This window comes from Bombina bombina, chromosome 7 (genome assembly GCF_027579735.1).
Source record: "Bombina bombina isolate aBomBom1 chromosome 7, aBomBom1.pri, whole genome shotgun sequence".
Lineage (NCBI taxonomy): Eukaryota > Metazoa > Chordata > Amphibia > Anura > Bombinatoridae > Bombina > Bombina bombina.
The window spans coordinates 274,132,349-274,159,357 of NC_069505.1; the positions used below are offsets into that span (position 1 = coordinate 274,132,349).

At 42.2% G+C, this 27,009-nt stretch overlaps 1 protein-coding gene across 1 annotated transcript in view; it reads right to left on the reverse strand.

Annotated features, from left to right (window-relative positions):
• Positions 1-356: 356 nt before the first annotated feature.
• The window catches only part of LOC128666284 (cullin-associated NEDD8-dissociated protein 1), a 73,979-nt gene continuing 47,326 nt past the window's right edge, over positions 357-27,009 (reverse strand). The window contains exons 11-14 of the mRNA XM_053720771.1: positions 21,323-21,492; positions 19,691-19,855; positions 18,142-18,249; positions 357-2,375 (exon numbers count right to left, since the gene is read on the reverse strand). Coding sequence (XP_053576746.1) covers positions 2,148-2,375; positions 18,142-18,249; positions 19,691-19,855; positions 21,323-21,492 — 671 coding nt within the window. The 3' untranslated portion in view covers positions 357-2,147. The remainder of the gene's footprint in view (positions 2,376-18,141; positions 18,250-19,690; positions 19,856-21,322; positions 21,493-27,009) is intronic.

Sequence of the window (27,009 nt, forward strand, 5' to 3'; positions counted from 1 at the left end):
AATAAACTTGACGTTTCTGATGAAAATCCTGGTTTAGTACTGTTTTTGATGTATTGTTACATGGACTAACCAGGTAGCTGACCATAGGAGGGCGGATTCATACTGGGACTGTATATATAGATATATATTTTTATATTGGTTTTATTTAATTTTTTGTGGCTCATAAAAGGGTGGGGTTTTATAGAGATTTACACTGAGTAGGGTCAAATCTGGGAAAATAATGGAGTGTCTCAGATATGATTGGGGCCTATTTATTATGCCAAAATAACGTAACTTTACTGGATGATTTTAATGCTTTAAAATGCAGAGAATGCTTGTGCAGATATTTGAAATTGAGTGCAAGGTCTTGAAATAACTTTCTGAGCATATAGGTGTCATTTTATAAATACACAATGTCACAAAGGTAGCACTTTTCAGAATATCAGGTACGTTTCAAACAATAAAAACGTTAAACATAAGGCAGCCTTCTAGCGCAGGTGATAAACAAGACTATCCTAAATATTAACTTGTTTTTTTAATCCCCTTTTTAAGGGACTGAATAGACACTGCTTTCATTAGCACTAACAGCACATGCCGTCTACTTGTGTGATGATGCTGGAAAGGCTCTGTATAGTGGCTGGCTGTCTTTAAGTGCTAGTAGAAAAGAGGGAAAAACGGTTGCCGTGTTAACAGCACATTCAAACAAACTGCTCCGCCTCTCCAGGTAAGGGTAGAGCACTAATTTGAAAACGCTTGTGGCCTGCACTTTTCTTGGCAACAATAGCTGTGACTGCCAGTTAATTTCATCAGGGCCTAAATACATAGGTGAGAGGGAAATTGCAATACTCTTTTATTAGAATGTTACTATAACTGAAATTTTGCGTACAAGTGAAAGGCTTGGCAACTTTAAATTAAACAATAGCCAAGTTAACATTTGTTTCCCTAGAACAGTGATGGCGAACCTTAGCACTCAAGATCTACATTTCCCATGATGCTCAACTGGACAGTTCTGAAGTTCTGAAACATCTGGTGTAGTTCTGAAACATCTGGTGTGCCTAGGTTCGCCATCATTGCCCCAGAGTATGCTGGGCTCCACCCTTAAAGGGACAGTCTACACCAGAATTTTTATTGTTTAAAAAGATAGACAATCTGCATACATAGTTATACCAATATTTGTTTTACATCTGTGATTACCTTGTATCTGGGCCTCTGCAGACTTGCCCACTTATCTCAGTGCTGTTGACAGATATGTAGTTTAGCCAATCAGTGCAGACTCCTAAATAACTCCACGGGAGTGAGCACAATGTTATCTATATGGCACACATGAACTAGTACTGTCTAACTGTGGAAAACTTTCAAAATGCTCTGAGCTAAGAGGCGGTTTTCAACGGTTTAGAAATCAGTTTGAGCCTACCTAGGTTTAGCTTTTCAAAAATACCACCAAGGGACCAAAGCAAATTTGATTATAAAAGTCAATTGGAAAGTTGTTTAAAATGTCATGTCCTATCTGAATTATGAAAGTTTCATTTTGACTAGACTGTCCCTTTAAGATAATTGCTTAAACTAAGGTTTGCAATGAGATGTACAGATTGTGGCCGGTATCTCTAGTCTGTCCTTTCCTATGGCTTGATTAGGTTACATTCAGTGGACATGCAAGAAATCAAATGTTCTAAGATTTCTCTTACATAAAGAATCAACTGCAAATGGCACATTCATGGTTAAGTGCATAGAATTAAGCTAGAATTCCAAATAAATACTCTTGTCTATATATTCCTGCATTAAGTTCTTCACAAACCAGGACTATAAACTCAAAGGTCTACATGCGGAGCTGTACTGTAAGTTGCACGTTTTCACCTTAAAGCAGGATTATAAACCCCTACTTTTTTTTTTTTTAAAGCAGAAAAAAAATGCCTCGTTTCAGTTTTCTGATATTTATAACTTTGTGTCACCATGAAACTCGGTCTCTAACTTTATGTAACAGTTTGGTGTCTTTGCTAACGTTGCAGCGTGTTGTGAACTGTCAAGGCGGCCATTTTGCTATGTGCATAGCCTGCTTGCTCCTTTTAGTGTCTTAGTCACAGTTCTCCCAGTGCAGCTTTGGGACACCAGCAGATGATGCTCTTTGGGTTATGAAGCAGCACAGTGTCGTGGGAAGGTGTTGCAGAGGTTTAGCTTATATCCATGGCCTCTGGGCTGCACACTGTCACTGAGTCTTTCTGGATGTTCTCAAACAGTGAGGACAACTCTGGGTTGGCTCTTATATAAGACAAGAAGTCTGACATAGGCCGGCTGTTCTCCACATCTGGGACTGACAGCAGTGCAGTTATAGTTCGCATTGCTGATCGTTTCAATTCATCTTGTTTCTCAAACTCTTGCTTGACAGATCCGGCTTTCACCTGGAGACAGACAAATCTGCAGTCAGTCACTTTGTGGTAGGTTTGTTCCATTTTTACAATTGTGTTCCTAGCTATAACTACTGCTAGCTCTTTGTAAGGAAACGCATGCAATGTGAACTAAAACAAATCCACTTGGGATCATTGACTATAATTGATCCCTTTACCAATACTAACTAGACAACCAATAGACCAGTGAAGCCTAATATGGCACCCCAGGTGTTTTGAAACTACATTTCCTATGATGCTTATGCCCTCTGTAGTCTAGTTGAGCATGGAAAATGTAGTCCCAAAACCTCAATGGACCAAGGTTAGCCATCCCTGCTATAGACTGACATTGATATTCCAAACTACCAATACATGATAAAATCTTAGCAATTAATAAAGGGACTGTATACTTATTCCTATGAAAAAAGGCGCTGTTTACACATACTTGTACTTTTTTTTGTTTTTTTTCTCATAAGTTTGGTAGACCTGTTTGTTTTGAAGCTAACCGCAAATGCATGTATGTGTTACAATAGATTTTCATTATACAAAGCCAATGAAATAAAACTGAATTTAAAAAGAGCAGTAGATTTTTATTCTGACAAATTTCAAATTGTATTTAACTTTGCCAACATCCTGTATAATCGTGACAGCCAAGCACACTCATCTGTACATACTAAACTCTTGCACATGCTCAGTAGGAGCTAATGCTCAGTGTGCATATAAAAAAAAATGCACATTTTTGTAAAGGATGTAAATTGGAAAACATAAATTATGCTTACCTGATAATTTAATTTCCATTGAGGGGAGGAGAGTCCACGGCTTCATTCATTACTATTGGGAATTAAGAACCTGGCCACCAGGAGGAGGCTTAAATACCTCCCCCACTTCCCTCATCCCCCAGTCATTCTGCTGAGGGAACCAGGAACAGTAGGAGAAATATCAGGGTATAAATGATGCCAGAAGATGAATAAATTTAGGTCCACCCATCGGAGATATGGGCAGGAGCCGTGGACTCTCCTCCCCTCAATGGAAATTAAATTATCAGGTAAGCATAATTTATGTTTTCCATCTTAAGGGGAGGAGAGTCCATGGCTTCATTCATTACTATTGGGAACATATACCCAAGCTCTAGGGGACACTGAATGAAACCCGGAGGGAAAAGGCGGACCCTTTTCTCCCAAAAACAGCTTCCGCAAAAGCAAAAACATACAATTTGTAAAACTTTGTGTGTGTAAGGAGGACCAGGTAGCCGCCTTACAAATCTGCTCCATAGAGGCCTCATTCTTGAAGGCCCAAGACAAAGCCACAGCTCTAGTTGAATGAGCGGTAAATCTCTGAGGAGGCTTATGTCCCGCTGTCTCATAAGCCAAGTGAATCAAGCTCCTCAAACTAAAAGAGGCCCTTTGCCCCTTGCGCTTCCCAGAATACACCACAAAAAGAGATGTAGACTGTCTGAAGTCCTTTGTAGCCTGAAGATAAAACTTCAAGGCGCGAACCACATCCAGGTTATGAAGTAACCTCTCCTTTGAAGAAGAAAGGTTAGGACACAAAGAAGGAACAACTATTTCCTGATTGATGTTATGGTTAGACACCACCTTGGGGAGAAACCCCAACCCAGTGCGAAGTACAGCCTTATCCACATGAAACACCAGATAAGGAGGATCACTTTGCAAGGCAGCTAGCTCAGATACTCTGCGTGCAGATGCAATAGCCAACAGGAAGAGAACCTTCCAGGACAGAATCTTATTGTCTATGGAATGCATAGGTTAAAATGGAACCCTCTGCAAAACCTTAAGGACTAACTTTAAGCTCCAAGGCGGAGCCGACTGTCTAATGACAGGCCTGATTCTAGACAGAGCCTGAACAAAAGATTGGATATCAGGGAGCTCAGTGAGTCTCCTATGCAACAAGACTGATAAAGCCGAAATCTGTCCCTTTAAGGGACTAGCGGCAAGACCTTTCTCCAAACCATCTTGGAGAAAGGACAGAATCCTGGCTACCTTCACCTTATGCCAAGGATATCCATGCTTCTCACACCAGGACAAGTAAGTCCTCCACACCTTATGGTAGATGCAACGAGTGACTGGCTTCCTTGCCTGAATTAGAGTATCAATCACACTTTCAGAAAAGCCTCTCTTGGCTAAGACTAGGCGTTCAATCACCATGCAGTCAGCCTCAGAGAATCTAGATTTCGATGTTGAAAGGGGCCCTGAGACAGCAGATCCCTGCAACAGGGTAACCTCCACGGAGGAGAGGATGACATCCCCACCAGATCCGCAAACCACGTTCTCCGCGGCCACGAAGGTGCAATCAGAATGGCCGAGGCTCGCTCCTGTTTGATGCATGCCATTACATGAGGTAGAAGTGGTAACGGTGGAAAAATGTAAGCTAGGCTGAATCCCCAAGGAACCGCTAAGGCATCTATCAGCACTGCCTGGGGATCCCTGGACCTTGACCCGTATCTAGGTAGCTTGCAATTGAGTCTGGACACCATGAGATCTATCTCTAGCGTTCCCAATCTGAGACAAATCTCTGCAAACACCTCAGGATGAAGAGACCATTCTCCTGGATGGAAGGATTGCCTGCTGAGAAAGTCTGCTTCCCATTTGTCTCAATCTCCCAAGACGTTCTCAGGAAGGATGTCCCCATGGACAGCTGCTCCGGACGAATCCACCAAGAGAGGGAGTTCCGAGTCTGAGCATCCATTGATATCAGATGTGATAGATCTGAATGATCGCCGTTCCACTTTCTCAACATGCACAATTGAAGAGGTCTAAGATGGAACCTGGTGAATGGGATGAAATCTATGCTTGAAACCATGAGACATGCTTGAAACCATGAGACCTATCACCTCCATACATTGAGCCACCAATGGGCTTGTGGAGGACTGAAGGGCAGGTGGACGCAAGCTTCCTGCGTTGCTGATCTGTGAGAAATATCTTCATGGACATAGAGTCTATTATCGTGCCCAGGAACTCCACCCTGTTGCTGGGAACCAGGGAACTCTTTACTGAGATTGGAGCAAAAGAGGAGCCCTCGAATGATCCTCTGCGAGGCTTAGCGATGGCGCCTGAACCAGGATGTCATCCAGGTACGGAGCCACCGCAATGGCCCTGTATCTGGCCACTGCAAGCAGCGCCACCATAACCTTCATGAAGACTCATGGCCATCGCCAGACCAAACGGAAGGGCCACAAACTGTAAGTGTTAGTCCAGAAATGCAAATCTTTGGAACCTGAAGTGGTCCCTGTGAATTGACACATGAAGGTAAGCGTCCTTCAAGTCTACAGTTGTAATGAACTGTCCCTCTTGAACTAGGGGCAGAATAGATCTTATCGTTTCCATGCTAGGGGTAACAATAACCCAGAGAGAGGTGAGATGCCTCACACACTCTAGAAAGGCCTCTCTCTTCTCTGGTCTTGAAGACAGGTTTGACAGGAGGAATCTGCCCTCGTGCGGATGGGATCTGAACCCTATCCTGTAACCCTGGGAGACAGCTTCTAGAACCCAAGGGTCCTGAATGTCCTGCAATCATGCATCTGAGAATAGAGATAATCTTCCCCCTACATGATCCGGAGACCGGTCGGGGGCCGCCCCTTCATGCCGATTTCGTCACTGTGGACTTCTTGCTCTGCTTAGACTTGTTCCAAGATTGAGCCGGCTTCCAAGATCCCTTGGACTGGTCCGCTTTCCAGGTAGGTTGCTGACGCTGGGCCTTGTCCGCACGAAAGGGATGAAAAGTAGATCCCATAGGCTTAGCCTTCTTATCCTGTGGTAGGAAAGCGCCCTTGCCTCCCGTGACCGTGGATATGGTCGAATCCAATCCTGGAACAAACAGGATCTTTCCTTGAAACGGCAGGGATAACAGCCTCGATTTAAAGGTCATGGCCGCAGACCAAGATTTTAGCCACAGAGCCCTGCGCGCTAAAACAGAAAAACCTGACACCTTAGCATTCAGGCGAATAATTTGCATATTGGCATCTCAGCGCCTTAATCTTCTCCTGTATCTCGTCGATGGTGGTCTCCCCCTCGACCATTTCATACAGGGATTCACACCAATATGTCGTAGCTCCAGCGACCGCCGTAACGGCTGCTGCTGGCTGAAAAACAAACCTTGTGTGCTGAAACATCTTTCTCAACATGTTTTCTAGCTTTGTATCCATGGGCTCTTTAAGCGACAAACTATCCTCGAGGGGAATAGTCGTCCGTGAGCTTAGAGATAGCCCCATCCACCTTAGAGATGGTCCCTCACAGCTCAAGCTGAGAGTCCAGAATGGGGAACAGTTTTTTAAAAGAAGAAGGGGAAAAGGAAGAACCTAATTGCTCCCATTCATTCTTAATAATATTTGCCATCTTAATGGGAACCGGGAAAGTCTAAGGTACTACCCTGTCCTCGTATACCTTGTCAAGCTTAGGAATCGCAGGTTCCTCCGGGATCTTAGCTTCCAGAACCTCCAGAGTAGCAATCACCTGCCGCAGCAGAAAGCGCAAATTCTCCATCCTAAACCTATAAACAGGCTCCTCTGCAGCCGGAGGTTTAGATAATGCAGACTCCGACCCAAAAGGGGCCTCCTCCGACGAGTCGGAGTGGGCCTCATCATCGTATAGAGCCTCTGGATCTTCCATTGGTGTAGACAAACCCTGGGCCGGGTCACCATGATACACCCTACACTTGCGCTTAGCAGAAAGTGATAAGGCATGGATCACCCTCAAAACTGCCAATTCCCGTTGGTCCTCATATTCTGACGGCCAACGAATCTCTCCTGAAGGAGTAACGGTTGGACCCCGGGGCGCTGCATGTGCGATCGGAGATGAATGTAGGGAACAAAACGCACCTCACGGGACAAAGTAACCTCAGAGGTGGACGGCTCAGTATTACTAGACATCCGTTTACATTTAGATGTTGTTAATTTATCAAGGCATGTGGAACATAGTTGAGCAGGCTGATCTACCAGAACCTCCTCACAATAAACACAGGAATGAGACTTTGTTAAAGAGGGAGAGCCCTCTAACGCGTCAGAGTCCTCCATAGCTTGCGCTTTTGATTAGACTAACTAATTTACAAAAAAAAGGCACGTTTATACTGCCAATGGCCGGGGCACTCACCACCTCCTAGGACCCAGACCACAGAAACCGCTTTACGTCTCCTGTGCTACAGATCAACAGAGAAGGAGAGATAGGCACACCCAGTCACATGGAGTGCCTGGCAGGCCCGCACCTGCACTAGGGAAAAACGCGCCAAAAATGGCCGCGCAAGATTCCCGCAAATAACCTGAAAGTTACACACATTGCCAGAGCCTCATCTCGCACATAACGCAGCAATGACACAGTAAACAATATCATGTATAAACCCCCCTGTTCAATAATCCCCCTTCCATGAATATTAACCCTTGATTCTGTAAAGATAAAGAGGCGCCACAATGTTACCCTGTCTTCTATGTTATCATTAGTAATAAAAAAGAAAAAGAAACAATCTTACCAGAATGTACGCTGTGGAACAGGAACACGGCCCTTCAAGTATGACAGGTTAGTAGCGTCGCTCCTGACATGGACTTGAGTGTAGAAAGCAGGCAGCAAAACTTGTCAAAGCTGATTGCTTATGGAGCTGTTAATATGATTCTGGATGGTTTCGCAGAAAGACTCTCCCTGCATCTCCTGATTCTAAGTTTCGCCCAGGCTCTCACTGAGAGGCTGACAGGACTACTTAAAACTCTAGTCCCAATGCGAAGAGTACTACCCTCCATAAGAGACTACTCCGAAACTCTGGCACTTCTTTGCCATCCTCCTGTGACGAAAGGCAAAGAATGACTGGGGGATGAGGAAAGTGGTTGAGGTATTTAAGCCTGGGGTGTCTTTGCCTCCTCCTGGTGGCCAGGTTCTTAATTCCAAATAGTAATGAATGAAGCCGTGGACTCTCCTCCCCTTTAGATGGAAAGTCTAATTGTGTGCTCTACCTTTAATCAGGAAAGTTACATTTTAGTGCTGATATATTGAGCTGAGTACTGTGTCCTATGTGCTGTTTATCATGAAAAGATTGTGTTGTATGCCACTGCGGTACTGTGATGTGCAGTCACTAGAGGCAGGTGAGGCAGTGCTTCACCTCTCATATGGGCAAAAATATATTTTTTTATTGGCTTTTAAAAAAAAATTGCAATTTTTTTTCCCCAGCATTTTTTTTTTTCACAGCTACATGTTGTGCAATGGAGAGGCACAAGCAGGTCTGCCCACCATTACACAACATGCTGCGCCACCTACTGGATGAAAGTGGTTAAGATCATTGCATGGCCCATATCTGCTAATTTGAGGCAGTCCTATTTGGGCTGACCCAATCCAGTGAGAGGCATTAGTAAGTGGAACTTAGGGTTGGGGCTGGATGTTAAATCATATAAAACAAAACAAAAACGGAAAAAAAAACACTTTCATTTATTTTGTTGCTGTCCTGTAAAGCTGCCAGCTTTGCTAAAGTGAAAAATAGAGTTCTGTACTTCCCCTCTAAGTGCAGTGGAATGTTCCACTGTCACTTCCTTATACAGAGCAGGAAGAGATGCAGAGAGAGCAATGTTTTAGCCACATTTTATTAAAGTAAGTTCTGCAACCTTATATTTTGCTGAAAGGGATTCTGTTAGTGAAAATTATAATTTAATGAATGTGGTTTAGTGTTTTTTACTCTTTTACATCATTTTAAAGATTGTTTTTGTATTTTGTTTCCTCAAACTTTACACCCACTAACTTAGCAGCTTGCCTCTGTACTTCACACTAATTTATAGTCTCACTTTCTGAACTCTCTGTAGCTCTGCTGTTTTATTACTTAAAAATGCAGTTGTCCCTCTCCCCCCTCCCCCCTAGTTTGTGTGTGTGTGTCTCTATCTATCCATCTCTCTCCTTATGTGTTGTTCTCCCCCATGGTCTCTTTCTCTCTCTGTATCTCTTCCCCCCCCCTCTGACTCTCTCATCCCTTATGTGTCTCTCTAACCCTCTGTGTGTGATTGTGTCTCTCTCTCTTTCTCTAACCCTCTGTGTGTGATTGTGTCTCTCTCTCTAACCCTCTGTGTGTGATTGCGTCTCTCTCTCTCTAACCCTCTGTGTGTGATTGTGTGTGTCTCTCTCTCTCTCTCTCTAACCCTGTGTGCGTGATTGTGTCTCTCTCTCTCTCTCTCTCTCTCTCTCTCTAACCCTCTGTGTGTGATTGTGTCTCCCTCTCTCTTTCTCTCTCTCTAACCCTCTGTATATGATTGTGTCTCTCTAACCCTCTGTGTGTGATTGTGTCTCTCTCTTTCTCTAACCCTCTGTGTGTGATTGTGTGTCTCTCTCTAACCCTCTGTGTGTGATTGTGTCTCTCTTTCTCTCTCTAACCCTCTATATATGATTGTGTCTCTTTCTCTCTCTCTAACCCTCTGTGTGTGATTGTGTCTCTCTCTAACCCTCTGTGTGTGATTGTGTCTCTCTCTTTATCTCTCTCTCTCAAACCCTCTGTGTGTGATTGTGTCTCTCTTTCTCTCTCTCTCTAATCCTCTGTGTGTGATTGTGTCTCTCTTTCTCTCTCTCTCTAACCCCCTGTGTGTGATTGTGTCTCTCTCTCTTTATCTCTCTCTCTCTCTCTCTCTCTCTCTCTCTAACCCTCTGTGTGTGATTGTGTCTCTCTTTCTCTCTCTCTCTAACCCTCTGTGTGTGATTGTGTGTCTCTCTCTAACCCTCTGTGTGTGATTGTGTCTCTCTTTCTCTCGCTCTCTAACCCTCTGTGTGTGATTGTGTCTCTCTCTCTTTATCTCTCTCTCTCTCTAACCCTCTGTGTGTGATTGTGTCTCTCTTTCTCTCTCTCTCTAACCCTCTGTGTGTGATTGTGTGTCTCTCTCTAACCCTCTGTGTGATTGTGTCTCTCTCTCTTTATCTCTCTCTCTCTCACCCTCTGTGTGTGATTGTGTCTCTCTTTCTCTCTCTAATCCTCTGTGTGTGATTGTGTCTCTCTTTCTCTCTCTCTCTAACCCTCTGTGTGTGATTGTGTCTCTCTCTTTATCTCTCTCTCTCTAACCCTCTGTGTGTGATTGTGTCTCTCTTTCTCTCTCTAATCCTCTGTGTGTGATTGTGTCTCTCTTTCTCTCTCTCTCTAACCCTCTGTGTGTGATTGTGTGTGTCTCTCTAACCCTCTGTGTGTGATTGTGTCTCTCTCTCTTTATCTCTCTCTCTCACCCTCTGTGTGTGATTGTGTCTCTCTTTCTCTCTCTAATCCTCTGTGTGTGATTGTGTCACTCTCTCTCTCTCTAACCCTCTGTGTGTGATTGTGTCTCTCTCTCTAACCCTCTGTGTGTGATTGTGTCTCTCTTTCTCTCTCTCTCTAACCCTCTGTGTGTGATTGTGTCTCTCTTTCTCTCTCTCTCTAATCCTCTGTGTGTGATTGTGTCTCTCTCTCTTTCTCTCTAACCCTCTGTGTGTGTCTCTCCCCCGTCTCTCTCTCCCTCTCCCCCCGAGTGCTTTTCTGTGTTTCTGACTACCTTTTATTTATTTATTTAATTAATGAATTGGTAGTGCCATCTGATGGTGTGAATTTATTTAAAGGGGTGGGGTCCAGTGCCCCACCATCTTTAAATTTTACCAGCCGCCATTGGATCAATACATTTTTATATTTACTGAATAATGAAATAATCTATAAGCATAATTTGCAGCATTAAAGTAAAAAGTATGTTTTAAACATATTTTAATGGGCATGGATTTCTAGATCTCATAATCAGAGCAAGCATTTTGTTATCTGGCAAGAGTTTCTGTTACAATCCTTTAGACTAAAATCAGATGTTTACTAAGTTGACCAGTTTTCCAAGACACCATTTAAAGGGACATGAAACCCATATGTTTTCTTTCATGATTTAGAAAGAGCATGCAATTTTAAATAACTTTCCAATTTACATCTAATATCTAATTTTCTTCATTCTTGTGATATCCTTTTTTGAAAATCATATCTAAATATGCGCAGTAGCTGCTGATTGGTGGCTGCACATAGATACCTCATGTGATTGGCTCACCCATGTGCATTGCTATTTCTTCAACAAAGGATATCTAAAGAATGAAGGCGAATCCTAGCAACTGCCTCACCAGCCTTTGACGTCACCATACTATTTTAGAGCATATCACTGTGTTCTCCCCATTCACGACTTGTCCCTGTTTAAATTAATTAAAAGTAATTTGAACGTCAGATCCATTCTCTGCCTTCCTGATAGCATTCACATTCTTTCTCTCTGACAGGATGTACAGCTGCCTATTGCTCTCGATGCCCTATGTGAGGTATTCTGCAAGGCAATCATTTTATATTGTGCACTTTCTGGAGAACACATTTATTTGTTGCTGCCCAGGTTTTGTACATTACTCTACTAGTTATGTACTTACGGATCTGCAGTTTGGGGATTTTAGAGTTCGTAAACCAGGCACTATCTGAAGCATGTCTGAGCCGTGATTTTTTATTTTTTTTTCTATCACTATTTTCCTTCATTTTTTTTACACTGCAGCAAGGTGATGTCTGTTTGCAATTACATCTTGCATTGATATCTGCGTTGGATTTGCAAGTAAAATAATAAAAAAAGCTTGGCCCCAGGAGCACATGCATTGGTAAATGCTGGTCAGCAGACCGCTGATTCTGAAGTCAGTAGTTGACTAAACCTGCCAAGTGTAATGCTGCAATAGCATGATTGGCGGAAACCTTTAACTTTCCCTGTGGATGATTCTGCTGCATTTTTTGATCTTATGGATAAGATAATAGAAACCAATATCAAGAAATCCTTGTTTCGGGATGTTACATCATCCCGTTAACCATATCCTTTTAAAGTATGTAAGTCAACTAACTTAGACAGAGAGCACCTTTTTGGTGCGCAATCTGAAGCCCTGCTGGATATGTTTAATGATATCCATCTTGTATTTATTTTTATAGTCAAACCCATGGTGTACCTTATACACTAAAAAAGATGCCCACAGCTAATACTGCGTAGTAGATGCTTGGAGTTCAAGCAAGATCAACCAATTAATATCTCATGTCCCCAGCGCTGGCGTTTATCTGAAGATTGTTCAGCCACATGTCATGTAAATTCCTGTTGCTTCTGGGAGTGTTGTGGAATTCACAGGGTTTATTATTGCTTTTTAGCCACAAAGACATCCAAAAAGGTTCCCTCTTCACATTTTTATATTCCCTGTTATTCTTGGCTCCTAAGAAGGGAGGCTTATGAAGATGTGCTAGACTTGCAATAACTGAACCAACACGGTAGTACAGTCCTGACCAAAAGTTTTGAGAATGACACATTTTCACAAAGTCTGCTGCCTCAGTTTTTATGATGGCAAATTGGCAATGTGAAGAGTGATCAGATCAATTGCAAAGTCCTTCTTTGCCATGAAATTGAACTTAATCCCCAAATAAACATTTCCACTGCATGTCAGCCCTGCCACAAAAGGACCATCATGTCAGTGATTCTCTCGTTAACACAGGTGTCAGTGTTGACGAGGACAAGGCTGGAGACCACTCTGTCATGCTGATTGAGTTAGAATAACAGACTGGAAGCTTTAAAAGGAGGGTGGTGCTTGAAATCATTGTTCTTCCTCTGTTAAAGTGAATGTAAATTTTTATGAATCAGTGCCCGGTTTTAAAAATACTATTAAAAACCATGGACACTTTAATTCATGAAAGTTTACATTGCAGTGCATTTTACAAATACCTTTTTCTTCACCAAAGCCATATCAGGGATCCCCCGCCCGCTTAATCCTGCTGTACTTACACAGCAATGACTAAACCGGCTTCCTCCAATCACGGCGTGGCCTCACAAGATCTGGGGGGGAAGCCAGTTTCATCATTGGTGGCGTAAGGACAGAAGAACTACGGGCGGGGGATCGGTGATCTGGCTTTACTGAAGAAAAAGGTATTTCTAAAATATGCTGCAATGTAAACTTTCATGAATGAAAATGCCTGTTTTTTTTATAGTATTTTTAAAAACCGGGCACTGATTCATGAAAATTTACATTCACTTTAACCATGGTTACCTCCAAGGAAACACGTGCAGTCATCATTGCTTTGCACAAAAATGGATTCACAGGCAAGGATATTGTGGCTACTAAGATTGCACCTAAATCAACCATTTATCGGATCATCAAGAACTTCAAGGAGAGAGGTTTTAATTGTTGTGAAGAAGGCTTAAGGGTGCCCAAGAACGTCCAGCAAGCGCCAGGACCGTCTCCTAAAGTTGATTTAGCTGAGGGATCGGGGGAAACCACAGTGCAGAGCTTGCTCAGGAATGGCACCAGGCAGGTGTAAGTGTATCTGCACGCACAATGAGGCGAAGACTTTGAGGATGGTCTGGTGTCAAGAAGGGCAGCAAAGAAGCCACTTCTCTCCAGGAAAAACATCAGGGACAGACTGATATTCTGTAAGAGGTACAGGGATTGGACTGCTGAGAACTGGGGTAAAGTCATTTTCTCTGATGAATCCCCTTTCAGATTTCTTTAGAGCATCTGGAAAAAACCTTGTCTGGAGAAGAAAAGGTGAGCTCTACCATCAGTCCTGTGTAATGCCAACAGTAAAGCATCCTGAGACCATTCATGTGTGGGGTTGCTTCTCAGCCAAGTGAGTGGGCTTGCTCACAATTTTGCCTAAGAACACAGTCATGAATAAAGAATGGTACAAAAACATCCTCCTAGAGCAACTTCTCCCAACCATCCAAGAACAGTTTGGTGACGAACAATACCTTTTCCAGCATGATGGAGCAACTTGCCATAAGGCAAACGTGATAACTAAGTGGCTTGGGGAAGAAAACATCAAAATTGTGGGTCCGTGGCCAGGAAACTCCCCAGACCTTTATCCCTTTGAGAACTTGTGGTGAATCCCCACAAATTCTGACAAACTCCAAGCATTGATTATGCAAGAATGGGCTGCCATCAGTCAGGATGTGACCCAGATGTTGATTGACAGCATGCCAGGGAGAATTGCAGAGGTCTTGAAAAAGAAGGGTCAACGCTGCAAATAGTTGCATAAACGTAATGTAATTGTCAATAAAAGCCATTGACACTTATGAAATGCTTGTAATTATACTTCAGTATACCATAGTAACACCTGACAAAAAGATCTAAAAACACTTAAGCAGCAGACTTTGTGAAAATTAATATTCTCAAAACTTTTGGCCAGGACTGTACACACATCCAAGATGGAGTCACTGTTTAGCATAAGCAACACAACTCCTTTGCTGGCATACCTAGTAACAAGCAATCTAAAAGGTGTGAAGCTGCGTATCGCAGTGATTAATGCACATCACTGTTTTCTTAAAAATTTGGTAAACAAGTTTTTGTGTCTATCCTCCAGCCCCTTCAACTCATCATGAACATTTTTTCTAAGGTTTTGATCTAGCTCATTGCAGAGCTCAGCAAGGAAGGCATACAAGTATATAATTTACCTGGACTATATTCTTATTGTGGAGGGGGAAGGCTAATGACAACCCCCAAATGTGTTCATTTGTGTAGATTCCTACAAACTAGGATGGCGAGCAAAATTACTTTATTTAAAGCTGTTGCAGACCAGCTGGTAAACTATTTGAGACTCAAGGTCCATGTTGGAGAATGAAACCTCAACAGTCAATTTTTTGTACCATCTAGTGCTCAAATTGATAATGCTGTTGTCAGCCAGTTTCCATCCTCAAAATTTGTTCTCAGTATATATCTTTAGGACAATGACAGGTAATGGTAGCCCTGCTATATCGGTCAATACATCCCTGTTTTCTATTGATGAGATTAGCCGAAGTCCAGAAATTCCAAAATCAACAAAAAGATCTAAAAACACTTAAGCAGCAGACTTTGTGAAAATTAATATTTGTGTCATTCTCAAAACTTTTGGCCAGGACTGTACACACATTCAAGATGGAGTCACTGTTTAGCATAAGCAACACAACTCCTTTGCTGGCATACCTAGTAACAAGCAATCTAAAAGGTGTGAAGCTGCGTATCGCAGTGATTAATGCACATCAATGTTTTCTTAAAATTTTGGTAAACAAGTTTTTGTGTCTATCCTCCAGCTCCTTCAACTCATCATGAACATTTTTTCTAAGGTTTTGATCTAGCTCATTGCAGAGCTCAGCAAGGAAGGCATACAAGTATATAAATTATCTGGACAATATTCTTATTGTGGAGGGGGAAGGCTAATGACAACCCCCAAATGTGCTTATTTGAGTAGATTCCTACAAACTAGGACGGCGAGCAGAATTACTTTATTTAAAACTGTTGCAGACCAGCTGGTAAACTATTTGAGACTCAAGGTCCATGTTGGAGAATGAAACCTCAACAGTCAATTTTTTGTACTATCTAGTGCTCAAATTGATAATGCTGTTGTCAGCCAGTTTCCATCCTCAAAATTTGTTCTCAGTATATATCTTTAGGACAAGGACAGGTAATGGTAGCCCTGCTATATCGGTCAATACATCCCTGTTTTCTACTGATGAGATTAGCCGAAGTCTCTACTTGGGCTACTTCTCTATAGCCTGACATTAATGCAAGGCCAAAGATTTTACCAGTATTTCCAGCCCAGTATCTAACCCCTTGGTGGCCCTGCAACTCTGAAGAATATTAGACATTAGGACCTACCAGTAGGAAGACTTTTGAAAACCTATAAAGTGCCTACATCTTTAGCTTATTGATGATTTTGGAATTTCACCTCTACAATTCTTTAGATATTGTTGTTCCTCATCTTGAAATTCATCCATGAAGGGTCTTAATACAAGTGCCCTAAAGGTTTAAGTCTATGCTTTGCCGGCCATTTACAGAGGCACGTGGGTGTCCAGAAGTCTTATTTGCCAGTGGAAGGTATTCATGCCAAACAAAAATCCTTAGTGCTTCTCCATGGGATCGTTGAAGGCTTTTCTTTTGAACCTTTTGTGGGAAGCATCTGTAAGGAATCATGTACTTTCCCATGGCTTTTATTTAAGCTAGATTTGTAGCAGACCTACAAGCAATAGGCTATCTTCCTCCCTGACTGTTTATCAGGACAAATTGGTTTTCTGACTAGTGCCAAGGCTGGACTGGCCTACCAGGACACCAAGAGGTTTCCCGGTGAGCCACAGCAGCTGAGGCTGGTTGGCTACAATTTAAGGGTGTGGTAATGCAGCGGTATCATCTCTTCTTCTATGAGCTATACATATTAAGATCATAAGGGATTTCCTTGTATTTTTCCCCCTAGACCATGTATATCATTCAGTAGCCCTTTTGAATGGTTTCCCTTGTCTAGTCAAGTCACACTATGAGACAGTGACAAACTGTTTTGAGTCTTTCTAGATGACTTATGGAATATAATTTTCACACTATGAAAGGGAGTCATGGATGTAATTGGGTTGTAGGGTGCCTGTATAACAACAATTTGGCATTTTTTATTTAGTTTTTTTTTTTTTTACTACAAGCTAATACCATTTAATTATGAAAAACAACTATTGGGGGAAGGAGTATCCCAATAATCCTCTTGAGAAAAATGGGGCTTGTGCACTCTACACGCTCAATGGAAAATAAGGCTGGTTTTCAAATTTTTCCAGGGCTACTTTTTATTCCCTGTCTGGCCATGGCTATTGCCTACTTTTGTATTGTGGGTAGTGTCTGAGTATCATTCCTCTCATGAATTCTATTTAAAAAAAAAAAAAGCAAGCTTGCAAGAAAAAAACCAGCAAGCTCTGCAGGAGATATTGTTTACAGAATACGACAGACCTAATGGAGAAATTTAAGCTACACCCAAATAAAGCCCCTGTTTATCCCACTAGCAGAGGCAAAGATACTTATTTTACAATAAGGTAAACAATACGCTTTAAATTTTGTATTACTAATTCGAATTTCACAGCGTTTTTTGGGTTTTTTTTTTACATGTGAAGTGTAGTTTTATTCTGATTTCTACTGTGCACCGTCAAGTGTTTCTTTCCTGTGAGATTTGAGTATGATTTAAAAATTTTCTATAATATACGATGTTTGCAGAACAATTTTGTTACTATTTTTAATGCGTTTAACAATACGTTTGACTGAATAATTTTATTTCAATGAGTCATGTATTAATATTATACAATTTTAAAATGGTATAATTAATTAATTTTAAATTGTAATGTATGCATTGCTTCACATACTTAAAAGCAGGGATCGCCCCTTTGCAAGACATACTGTTAGTAAAAGGGACATGAAACCCCACATTTTTTCTTTCATGATTCAGTTAAAACATGTGATTTTAAACAACTTTCTAATTGACTTCTATTATCTAATTTTCTTTGTTCTCTTGTATCTTTTGATGAAAAGCAGGAACTTAAGCTCGGGAGCGTTATATGGTAGCAGTTTTATAAGAATGTTATTAATTTGCAAGAGCACTAGATGGCAGCACTACACCCACCTACCTAGGTATCTCTTCAACAAAGAATACCATGGGAACAAAGAAAATTTAATACAACAAGTAAACTGGATTATGTTTTTAAATTGTATGAACTGTCTGAATCACAAAAGAACATTTCTGGGTTTCATATCCTTTTAAGGTACAAACTGCATTTATAGAATTCGCACAGGGCTTCACAGTACTGAAGAGATTTCTTATAGTATCTCACAAGGCCAGAGAGCTTTACAGAATTGCCCTCTTAAATACTAGAGTATTGAACTGCCAGCCACCAGTCTTAGTTAAGCGATGTGGCAGAATAGGGGCATCAACTGTAGAATCAGTTTGCATGTAGCGTGTTGCATTAGACATTCTAATGTAGCCAGCTCATGTTTCTCAAGACCCTAGCTTGTTTGTTCTGTTGTTGGCTTGCACATCTTACCTTAGTTGTGCAGGTGGCCCTAAGTGGCTCAATCAGTTGGTCTAAGCGCTGGAGTACAGCGCTAGGACATAGTGCGGACAAGCGTGTGAGGATAATGAAGGTCAGCATCTGAAAAAGAGGATACAGGTTGAAACCTAAAGTAACAGAAGCCTGACAAAATGGATTCTAAACATCTTATGGTTTCAGTGGTTGGACTGCATTGAGGGATACAGGAGAAAGAGGTATATTTATTCTACCTAACCTTTCATCTTGTCAGAACATTCACACTATTATTTATATTGCAACAATAAATATTTTCTTTCACTAGAAAGGTTTCAAACGCCAATATTACTAGCATAATGAGAAGGTGAAATATCACTGTTTTATTAGCAAATGAAGGTTAAAGGGGATAGTCAAGTCAAAAATAAACTTTCATGATTCAGATAGGGCATGCCATTTTAAACTTTCAAATTTACTTTTATCATCAAATTTGCTTTGTTCTCTTGGTATTCTTTGTTGAACGCTAAACCTAGGTAGGCTCATATACTAATTTCTTAGCCCTTGAAGGCCGTCTCTTCTCTGAATGCATTTTGACAGTTTTTCACAGCTAGAGGGTGTTAGTTCATGTGTACCATATATATAACATTGTGCTCACGCCTGTGGAGTTACCTAGAGTCAAAACTGATTGGCTAAAATGCAAGTGTGTCAAAAGAACTGAAATAAGGGGGCAGTCTGCAGAGGCTTAGATACAAGGTAATCAGAGTTTATTAATATAACTGTTGGTTATGCAAAACTGTGGAATGGGTAATAAAGGGATTATCTATCTTTTTAAACAATAAAAATTCTGGTGTAGACTGTCCCTTTAAATTGCTGCTCTATTACTGGCAAAAATTGTTAAAGGGATACTAATACTATTAATGATTCAGATAGAGCATGCAATTTTAAGCAAAGGGATATGAAACCCCACGTTTTTGTTTCATAAGTCAGATAGCGCATACAATTTTAAACATCTTTCCAATTTACTTTTGTCAAATTTGCTTCCTTCTCTTTGTATCCTGGACTACGGGGACCTAGCTGAACACTTTCTGTGAGCAAATCACAAGAAGCATATAGTGCAGCCACCAATCAGCAGAAGCTCCCAGTAGGGTATTGCTGCTCCCGAGCATACCTGTATGTGTTTTTCAACAAAGTATACCAAAAGAGCAAAGCAAATGTGCTAACAAGCAAATTGGAAAGCTGCTTAAAATTGTATACTCGATCTGAACCATGAAAGAAAAATGTGTGATTTTCTGTCCCTTTAAATTGTTATTTCATGAGTTACTGGGTATATAAGAATTAAACCACTTCTCTCTGTTAAAGGCTTTTGTTGTTAAATTGCTTTTCTGTGTTACAGGCACTAATGGGGTTAAGTCACTGTTACTGCCACAATTAGGGTTAAATTATTGTTTTATCTGCTGTTGGCACAACAAAGGTTACATTATTTCTCTGGATATATTTGACAATGTGTTTTCTAAAGACAAAACTGCTGAAAAATGGCAACAACAAAAAAAAACCTGATTGTGTTTCTTACCCTAATGTCATAATGATCTTTGAGTCCATCCTCCACATGGTTTAAATACTCATAGATATCCAGCTGGTCCAGGCAGCTCTCTAGCAGTGTATACATACACTCAAAGGCAGCTTTCCGCACGTCCAGACCATCATCAACTGTGTGCTTAAAGGGACCCATCTCTACCTGCGAAAGAAAGAGACACAAAGAACTCACTGCACACTCTGCTATTGTCCTAAGTGTACAAAGCAGCAGCGCTTTAATACTGCACAAAATGCGCAGCAGAGTAAAACTGCACTTAAAGTGATGGTAAATTTAGTGCATTTTAAAAGTAAAGTATTACTCCTCCAGTCTGTACAACCTAAATCGCTATCTTTATTTAAAAAAAATCTCAAACATTTGATATTAAATTTAGATGGGACTTACTGAGCGTTATCGCTCCTTACTCCACCCCCGGCATTACTTCCTGAACTGTTCCATTACCAACGTAGAGAGCGGAACCACCCGCTCTCTATGTCATTAGTAGGGCATCTTGGACTTCACTGTTCACTCTGCGCATGCGAGTCATTCCTTATGCAATACATAGTACTGTATACAAATAGTATTGCAAATAGAATTAATTAAAAATTGCGCATGCGCTTACATAATCTAGGGCGTGTTTGCTTAAACACGTGTCGCTGACTGGCCTGGATTTCTATTGGTATTTAAAAAAACGTGACATCAAAAAATCAATGGCGGCGGTTTTACGGGTGGGGGAACAAAGGTGAATATGAGGCATTTAAATATTAAATATTTACAAATACCGACAGATTGCGGCGGTTTCATGAATGAAAGTCACTTTATTTTTTTATTTTCTATACAATCGCATGTTTGACTGGGTCTTAGTTTACCATCACTTTAAAGGGATAGTCTATGCAGTTCTAAGCTACATTTAGACACCAATCAGCAAGCGCTACCCAGGTGCTGAACCAAAAATGGGTCAGCTCCTAAGCTTACATTCCTGCCTTTTCAAATAACGATAGCAAGAGAATGAAGACAAATTGATAATAGGAGTAAATTAGAAAGTTGCTAAAAATTGCATGCATCTATCGGAATCATGAAAGTTTAATTTTGACTAGACTATCCCTTTAAGCAGCACTACAATACTGCACCATTTATAATACACCAACTCACATACTGTACCACCTGCACATAGAAACACCACTGATGCTGTACGGTCCCACCTACACACCAACACTGATACTGTATAACACCCGCTCCCTTTCTATTTTGGTATGGTCTTTTGGGATTGTCTGTGAGCTATTGTTAGAACTAACTCCATGTTGCAGAGTCTCTCACCACGCCTCACTTAAAGGCTCATATGCTAATTTCGAAGCCCTTGAAGACCGCCTCTTATCTCAGTGCATTTTGACAGTTTTTCACAGCTAGACAGTGCTAGTTCATGTGTGCCATATAGATAACATTGTGCTCACTCCCATCAGCACTGATTAGCTAAAAGGCAAGTCTGTCAAAATAACTGAGATAAGGAGGCAGTCTGCAGAGGCTTAGATACAAGGTAATCACAGAGGTAAAAAGTATATTAATATAATCTATCTTTTTAAACAATAACAATTCTGGAGTAGACTGTCCCTTTAACACTCAGTCATTGCTTACCTCCCGGATCAGCTCTCTTCTGACTCTGGTCTCATTGTACAGAGGGGGTAGGACCTTTTTCAGCAATCCCCTAACAAGAGATGGTTTGTTGTGAGCTGCAGAATTAAACATGACCAGTGCCACACGGCGTACATTGGCATCAGAGTCCTGTAAGGTCTTTAGAAAATCTCCTGTTGACAAAGGAGAGATTGGAATATCATATTATTGCACCCATGGGGTCTCTGTGCTTGTTGCATGACCTAAAAAACATGCAGTGATTCAGATTACACAGGATCCCTTTTCTAGCATAAGCATTGTGTTAAGGGTTCTACTGTATAAAGCACTGCTTCTTAAACTGGGGGCTCCTTAAAGATTTCTGTGGCTCCCTACATTTGTAATATACTGTGCACAGAAGAGCAGGAGGGGTCCCTGGTACAGCTATTGACTAGCGTTCAATTAGAAACCAAACAGCAGTGAAGCAATTGGGCAGAAAGGAATAGAAGGTTGCTATTAACAATCGCTTATTCTTCAAAGGAACGTTTTGTTTGGCTTCTGTGTCTGTGTGTGTTTGTAAGCGTGTGTGTTGTGCGTATGTATAGGCGTATCTGTGTTGTGAGTGTGTATAAGCGTATTTGCGCGTGTGTTGTTCGTATGTATAAGCGTATGTGTGAATGTGAATGTATAAGTGTGTGTTGTGCGTATGTATAATCGTATCTGTGTGTATAAGCGTATTTGTGTGTATGTGTGCGTATGTATAAGCATGCCGTATCTGTATGTATGTCTGTGTGAGTGTGTATGTATAAGTGTGTTGTGAGTGTGTATAAGCGTATTTGTGTGTATGCGTGTTGTGCGTATGTATAAGCGTATTTGTGTGTATGTGTGCATATGTATAAGCGTGCCGTATCTGTGTGTATGTGTGAGTATGTATAAGTGTGTTGTGAGTGTGTATAAGCGTATTTGTGTGTATGCGTGTTGTGCGTATGTATAAGCGTGTCTGTATGTGTGAGTTTGTATGTATAAGTGTGTTGTGTCTATAAGTGTATTTGTGTGTATGTGTGCATATGTATAAGTGTGTCTGTGTGTATGCACAGTATATGTGTGCCTGTGTGTGCATGTGTGAGTGTGTTGTGTGTATATATGTAAGTGGTTTTATGTATGTTAGTGTGTGTGTGTGTGTGTGTGTGTTTGACTAACTTTTTTTTCCAAATTTTGCTTAATCTGAGATAGGCACAAAGCTTATTTTTTACCATTGTAAGTGTGAGCTGCTCAAAAAAATTAGGAGCATTGAGTGCAGAAGTACACACAGTGCATGCGCATTGCTCATCGCCATATGCAGGGGAGAAAGCTACATAGAAAGTAAATGGAGATATACAGTGAGTATATATATATATATATGTATATATATATATATATATATATATATATATATATATATATATATATATATATATATATACATACACACACACACACATGTATATGTATATAAGTGTTAGTGAAGAGCCACAAATGTCTAATTTACTTATTTTCCCTTCTAATCCCCTCCTTTGTGTGGTATAAAAACAAAAAACATAAATTATGCTTACCTGATAATTTCATTTCTATCGTGGGGAGGAGAGTCCACTGCTTCATTCATCACTTGTGGGAAATAAGAGCCTGGCCACCAGGAGGAGGCAAAGACACCCTAGCCAAAGGCTTAAATACCTCCCCCACTCCCATCACCCCCCAGTCATTCTGCCAAGGGAACAAGGAACAGTAGGAGAAATATCAGGGTATAAATGGTGCCAGAAGAACAAAAATAAATTTCGGTCTGCCCACCAGAGAACAGACGGGTGCAGTGGACTCTCCTCCCCACGATGGAAATTAAATTATCAGGGAAGCATAATTTATGTTTTCCATCTAAAGGGGAGGAGAGTCCACTGCTTCATTCATCACTTGTGGGAACAAATACCCAAGCTCTAGAGGACACTGAATGAAGAAAACGTGAGGGTAAAGGAGGCAGACCCTAAACTGAGAGCACCACAGCCTGCAGAACCTTTCTCCCAAAAGCTGCTTCTGCCAAAGCAAAAACGTCAAATTTATAAAATCTTGACCAGGTGGCCGCCTTACAAATCTGCCCCATAGAAGCCTTATTCTTAAAGGCCCAAGAAGAGGCCACAGCTCTAGTCGAGTGAGCCGTAATCCTCTGAGGAGGCTTCTGTCCCGCTGTCTCATATGCCAGACGGATCATACTCCTTAACCAAAAAGATAAAGAAGTTGTAGAGGCCCTCTGTCCCCTGCGTCTTCCAGAATACACAACAATAAGGACAACGTCTGTCTGAACTCCTTCGTGGCTTGAAGATAAAACTTTAACGCTCAGACCAGATCCAAATTATAAAGTAACCTCTCCTTCGAAGAAGAAGGGTTAGGACACAAGGAAGGAACTACTATTTCCTGATTGATATTACGACTCAACACTACCTTGGGAAGGAATTCCAATCCAGTGCGAAGAACAGCCTTATCAGCATGAAAAACTAAGTAGGGAGGCTCACATTACAAGGCTGCCAACTCAGAGACTCTGCGTGCCGATCCAATAGCAACAGGACCTTCCATGAGAGAATCTTAATGTCAAGGGCATGCATAGGCTCAAACGGAGCCCTCTGCAAAACCTTAAGAACCAAGTTTAAGCTCCAAGGAGGAGTCAGATTCCTGAAGACAGGTCTGATCCTAACCAGAGCCTTAACAAAGGACTGAATGTCAGGAAGCTCCGCAAGCTTCTTATGTAACAGTACAGATAAAGCTGAGATCTGTCCCTTTAGGGAACTGGCGGCAAGGCCCTTATCTAGACCGTCCTGAAGAAAGGCCAAAATCCTGGATACCCTGACCTTATGCCATGGGTATCCTCGTTCCTCACACCAGGACAAGTAGGTCCTCCACACCTTGTGGTAGATGTGTCTAGTGACCGGCTACCTGGCCTGAACAAGAGTATCAATCACTCTCTCCAAAAATCCTCTCTTGGCTAAGACTAGACGTTCAATCTTCATGCAGTCAGCCTCAGAGAATTGAGATTTTGATGTTGAAAAGGACCTTGAACTAGCAGATCCTTGCGACAAGGTAACTTCCACGGCGGATATGACGACATTGCAACTAGATCCGCAAACCACGTCCTCCGCGGCCACGACGGTGTAATCAGAATAGCCTAAGCTTGCTCCAGCTTGATGCGGGCCACTATTCGAGGTAGAAGAGGCAACGGTGGAAATATGTAAATTAGGTTGAAGTCCCAGGGTACCGCCAAGGCGTCTATCAATTCCCTGGATCGCAACCCGTATCTGGGTAGCTTGCAATTGAGTCTGGACGCCATGAGATCTATTTCTGGCATCCCCCATTTGCTGCAGATCTCCGAAAACATCTCAGGGTGGAGAGACCATTCCCCTGGATGAAACGTCTGTCTGCTCAGAAAATCCGCTTACCAGTTGTCCACACCCGGAATGTGGATCGCTGAGAGCGAACAATTGTGAGTCTCTGCTCATTCCAGAATCCAAGATACTTCCCTCATTGCAAGGGAGCTTCTCGTCCCCCCCTGTTGGTTTATGTAAGCCACAAGGTAATGTTGTCCGATTGGAATCTGATGAATTGGGACGACCCCAGAGGGAGCCAGGCCCTCAGAGCATTGAATATCGCTCGAAGTTCCAAAATATTTATATCTGTTGGGACAAATATGAATGATCGCCGTACCATTGTCTCAACATGCACAGCTGAAGAGGTCTGTGATGGAACCAAGCGAATGGAATGACATCTATGCTGGATACCATGAGCCCGATTACCTCCATACACCAGGCCACAGATGTCCTGGAGGATGTCTGCAGGGCTAGACAGTTGGACGCCAGCTTGCAACGACTCTGGTCTGTCAAAAATATCCTCATTGCTGAATAATCTATTATCGAACCCAGGAACTCCACCCTGTTGCTGGGGACCAATGAACTCTTTCCTTCATTTATCTTCCACCCGTGGGACCGAAGGAGAAGAGCTCTTGTGTGATCCACCGCCAGACTGCAGGATGGAGCCTGGACCAGAATATCGTCCAGATACGGTGCCACAGCAATCCCTCTGGCTCTCACTACTGCGAGAAGAGCTCCCAGAACCTTTGTAAAGACTCTTGGGGTGGTCACCAGACCAAAAACGGAAGGGCCACAAACTGGAAGTGCTGGTCCAGGAAGGCAAACAAGTGATCCTTGTGGATTGGAACATGAAGGTAAGCATCATTCAGGTCTATAGTCGTCATGATTTGCCCCTCTTGAACCAGGGGCAAAATTAACCTGATCATCTCCATCTTGAACGATGGAACTGACAGAAACTTGTTTAGGGCCTTTAGGTCCAGAATTGGACAAAACGCGCCCTCCTTCTTTGAGACCATGAAAAGGTTTGAATAATACCCCAGACCTCTTTCTGCCGGAGGGACTGGGACGATTACTCCGAGAGATGAGAGATCCCTCACAGGAAAGCGTCTCTCTTTTCTGGTCTTGAAGAGATGTTTGACAGGAGGAACCTGCCTCTGGGTGGATACGATTTGAAACCTATCCTGTACCCCTGGACGACGACCTTCAGGACCCAAGGATCTGTAACGTCTCCCCTCTAGGCCTCCGTGACAAAAGAGATAGTCTGCCCCCTACCTGGACCAAGGACGGGTCGAGGGCCGCCCCTTCATGCCGACTTTGACTCAGCAGGCTTTTTGTTCTGCTTGGACTTGTTCCAAGAGTTTGCAGGCTTCCAATTTCCCTTGGATTGCTCAGATTTTGCGGAAGGCAGCTGGCGCTGAGACTTGTCCGCACGAAAGGTGACGAAAAGTAGATCCCTTAGGCTTGGCTTTAGGCTTGGCTTTCTTATCCTGAGGTAAGAAGGCACCCTTGCCACCCGTGACTAGATTTTATAGAATGGTTGGGAAAGCAAGCAAGACTTAGACGTCATGTCAGCAGACCATGATTTTAGCCACAGTGCCCTGCGGGCTAAAACAGAAAACCCCGATGTCTTAGCATTCAGGCGAATAATCTGCATGTTAGCATCACAAATTAATGAATGTGCTCCCCTTAGGGCTTTGATTCGATCCAGAATCTCATCGAGGGGGGTCTCCACCTAGACCATTGCTGATAGTGCATCACACCAGTAGGTAGCTGCACTAGCCACCACAGCGACTGCCGCTGCCAGTTAGAACACGAACCCCGTCAGTTGGAACATCTTCCGCAACTGGTCGTTCTTTTAGCGAGCATGGAGATAACACCATCCACCTTACGGATGGTTCCCCACAGTTCAAGCTGTGCGTCCGGAACAGGGAAAAGCTTCTTAAAAGAAGACGAGGGAGAAAAGGGCGAACCCAGTTTCTCCCATTCATTCTTAATAATGTTCGCCATTTTGATAGGAACCAGGAAGGCCTGGGGCACTACCCTGTCCTCGTAAACCCTATCCAGTTTAGGGATCGAAGGTTCCTCCGGGAGTTTCGGTTCTGGAACCCCCAGCGTAGCAAGCACTTCCTTCAGCAGAAAGCACAAATGCTCCATCTTAAATTTGAAATCTGGTTCCTCCATGGACGGAGGCCTAGAAGTAGCCGATTCCAACCCATAAGCATCATCCTCCGATAAGTCGGAGTAGTCCTTCTCAGCGGATAATTTGTCTGAGATATCCAGCGGCATTGAAGACCCCTGAGACGTATAGCAGTGCTGTACCTTCCGCTTGCG